Source organism: Cibotium barometz, chromosome 43 (assembly GCF_041138505.1).
Source record: "Cibotium barometz isolate CiBa-2024 chromosome 43, ASM4113850v1, whole genome shotgun sequence".
Taxonomy (NCBI): Eukaryota; Viridiplantae; Streptophyta; class Polypodiopsida; order Cyatheales; family Cibotiaceae; genus Cibotium; species Cibotium barometz.
The window spans coordinates 9,869,013-9,871,435 of record NC_141088.1 but is presented as its reverse complement, the minus strand read 5'-3'; the positions used below and the strand labels follow the sequence as shown (position 1 = coordinate 9,871,435).

At 42.8% G+C, this 2,423-nt stretch overlaps 1 protein-coding gene across 1 annotated transcript; it reads left to right on the top strand.

Annotated features, from left to right (window-relative positions):
* Positions 1-472: 472 nt before the first annotated feature.
* LOC147613502 (putative histone H2A variant 3) lies at positions 473-1,951 on the top strand. Its single transcript, XM_086781435.1, has 2 exons — positions 473-781; positions 1,491-1,951. Exons 1-2 carry the CDS (start codon positions 659-661, stop codon positions 1,785-1,787), a joined length of 420 nt encoding a protein of 139 aa, XP_086637561.1. The 5' UTR covers positions 473-658; the 3' UTR covers positions 1,788-1,951.
* Positions 1,952-2,423: the final 472 nt, after the last annotated feature.

The following is a 2,423-nucleotide window of genomic DNA, read 5'->3' as shown; positions in this document are numbered from 1 at the left end:
TCAAGGCCAAGTTGTTATTAAACATCCGAGCATAATCTATGTATTTTGCTTCTCTTCCTGGCTCACAAACAAATTGTGGTGGGAACAACCTGAAACTTAAGGGAGACGATAATAAGAGAAGATTGATGAGATATGAAAGATGAACTTAAACAATGGTAGACTGTGGCTTAGATAGGAGGCTGAAGCTATAATTTTTAGCGCTTTTCAAAGGCCAAAGGTATGCTTTTTGTTTTTGTTTGTTGTGGTCCCAAGCGTCCAAGACAAAGAATTGAAGGACTTCCAATTCGTGTTGTACTTTGGTTTCCAGAGTACTAGTTAGCAGATTTAAGACACATCACATTTTTGTTCGAGAGCGTTTTTATTAATATTAATATTAATATATATATGACTTGAATGCAATCTTGATGTAAAACAGAAAGGAGAGCGCATAAATATTAATAATAAGGGCGAGTACCCAATAACAGGCCTTTGTTATATTATAGATTATAGAAGAGGATTAACTGCTCAGAGCCTTTGCCCTACTTCAAAACGTGTCTGATAGAATTTTGGCGCCCTTGCTCCCCTCTGAGCCAATTTCTGTTTTGGGACGGTTGGAGATTCTGTTGCGAGCGTGGGTTGTTTTCTGCGTTTAGGTTTACTTTAAAGAAAAAGCAGGTTCATGGGTGTGGGCGGAACCATGGCCGGAAAAGGAGCCAAGGGCCTTCTCATGGGCAAAGGCCCTGCAGACGACCGCAAGGACAAGAAGAAGCCGGTCTCCCGGTCTTCCAAAGCCGGTCTCCAGGTAACTTCTTCTTTTTCCTGTAATTTATATGTCTAGATCATTTTTGGGCTCTTCATAATTGCTAAAATCTTGACTATTATGCTAAATTTCTATCTGTAGATCATTCTGCTGCGTTTCGGGCTTTTCATAAATGGGGAAATCACGCTAATCTTGGGTTTTACCACCTTGAATTAGCAGCCCCTCTTTTTGTGTTGCGCACCAATCAGTGTTCTGCACCGTTTTGGGGGCAATTAACAAGATTTCGTGGCCTTTTCTTCCTATTTAATTAGGAGGAGCCCACTTCATCGCCTTAGCTTAGCTGTTGTAGATTGTCATGGGTTAATTAGCTGTCCCGCAATCTAGAGATAAACAAAATCTTGTCCATTATTGTCCTGGGTGTGGTGTTCTGCCAGAATGCCAGACTGAAAAGTTCAATTTAGGTCAAGGGGTGGTTAGGTTCCAGGGTGTTCATACACTTGGCCTGCCGTCAGAGGGCGGCACGTGCAGGGGAAGCCATGGATGGTGGGTGGTCCACGTCCACATCCAGTGTTGTCTCAGAGATGAGGGATGCTGCTTGATTTCATGGGTGCATGAAAACTTCATGATGAAGTTATGTGTATTTTCTCATGATGATGAAGTTATGTGTATATATTTTCTCATGATGTTGCATCAAAGTATGTCATTGTTGGTCATTGGTAATAAGAGTGTGCTAACTTGTCATAATATGCAGTTCCCAGTAGGGAGGATTCACCGTTTTCTCAAGTCAAGGGTGACTGCCAATGGGAGGGTAGGGGCCACTGCTGCAGTGTACTCCGCCGCCATCTTGGAGTATCTGACTGCTGAGGTGCTCGAGCTGGCCGGCAATGCAAGCAAGGACCTTAAAGTGAAGAGGATCACACCGAGGCACCTACAGCTTGCCATCCGGGGTGATGAGGAGCTAGACACCCTCATCAAGGGCACCATTGCTGGTGGGGGGGTCATCCCTCACATCCATAAGTCCCTCATCAACAAGTCCTCCAAAGACTAGAGATTAAAAAGAGGAGCAACTATGGGAAGCTACCTTCACTTCTGTATTTTCCCTACTCTCTCAAGGCCGCTTTCAGAATAGGAATTTTTACTTGATTATTGTAGGTAAGGGTTTGTGAACTTTGTTGAGTTGTGGATCTATCAATACCTTTACTTTTACGTGCATTTGTTGGGTCTTTTTACTATCTTTACTGAATTAGGTGCTTAAAAGGTAGGAATTATTATGACGTTGGAAACCAAACTTAGAATCAACAAATATTCTTCATAAAGAAATGACTTTGTGCTGGAGTCACAAGCCTAGAGAAGGCGAATACTATGTTCCCACCACATGCATGTGTCTTGTTGTGAGTCATTGAAGCCCTCAAGTGCTGACAATAATTTACCATGCTATTTTCATGACGTAGAAGTTGTAGGACATTTTGGGTAGGGGTGTTGTGACGGCTTTTCCGTTGGATGCAACTTATGCATTTGTCATAACTTATTTGTTAGCATTGCCTTGATAGGGGCATTCAATTTGCTCCCCTATTTCTATGGGGTTTTCCAAGGTGGTTTTGGTGTTTCCCGAGTTTTTACTATGGGGAGGTGAGGAGGCATGGGTTGCCTATCAAGATTTGAGAGTGTCCCATACCTTAGAGTA

Bases quoted from the DNA above. Each gene is read 5' to 3' on its own strand.
- LOC147613502 (XM_086781435.1), top strand. From the start codon at position 659: ATGGGTGTGGGCGGAACCATGGCCGGAAAAGGAGCCAAGGGCCTTCTC. The intron at 782-1,490 runs GTAACTTCTTCT...CATAATATGCAG, and splicing joins CTTCCAAAGCCGGTCTCCAG to TTCCCAGTAGGGAGGATTCA.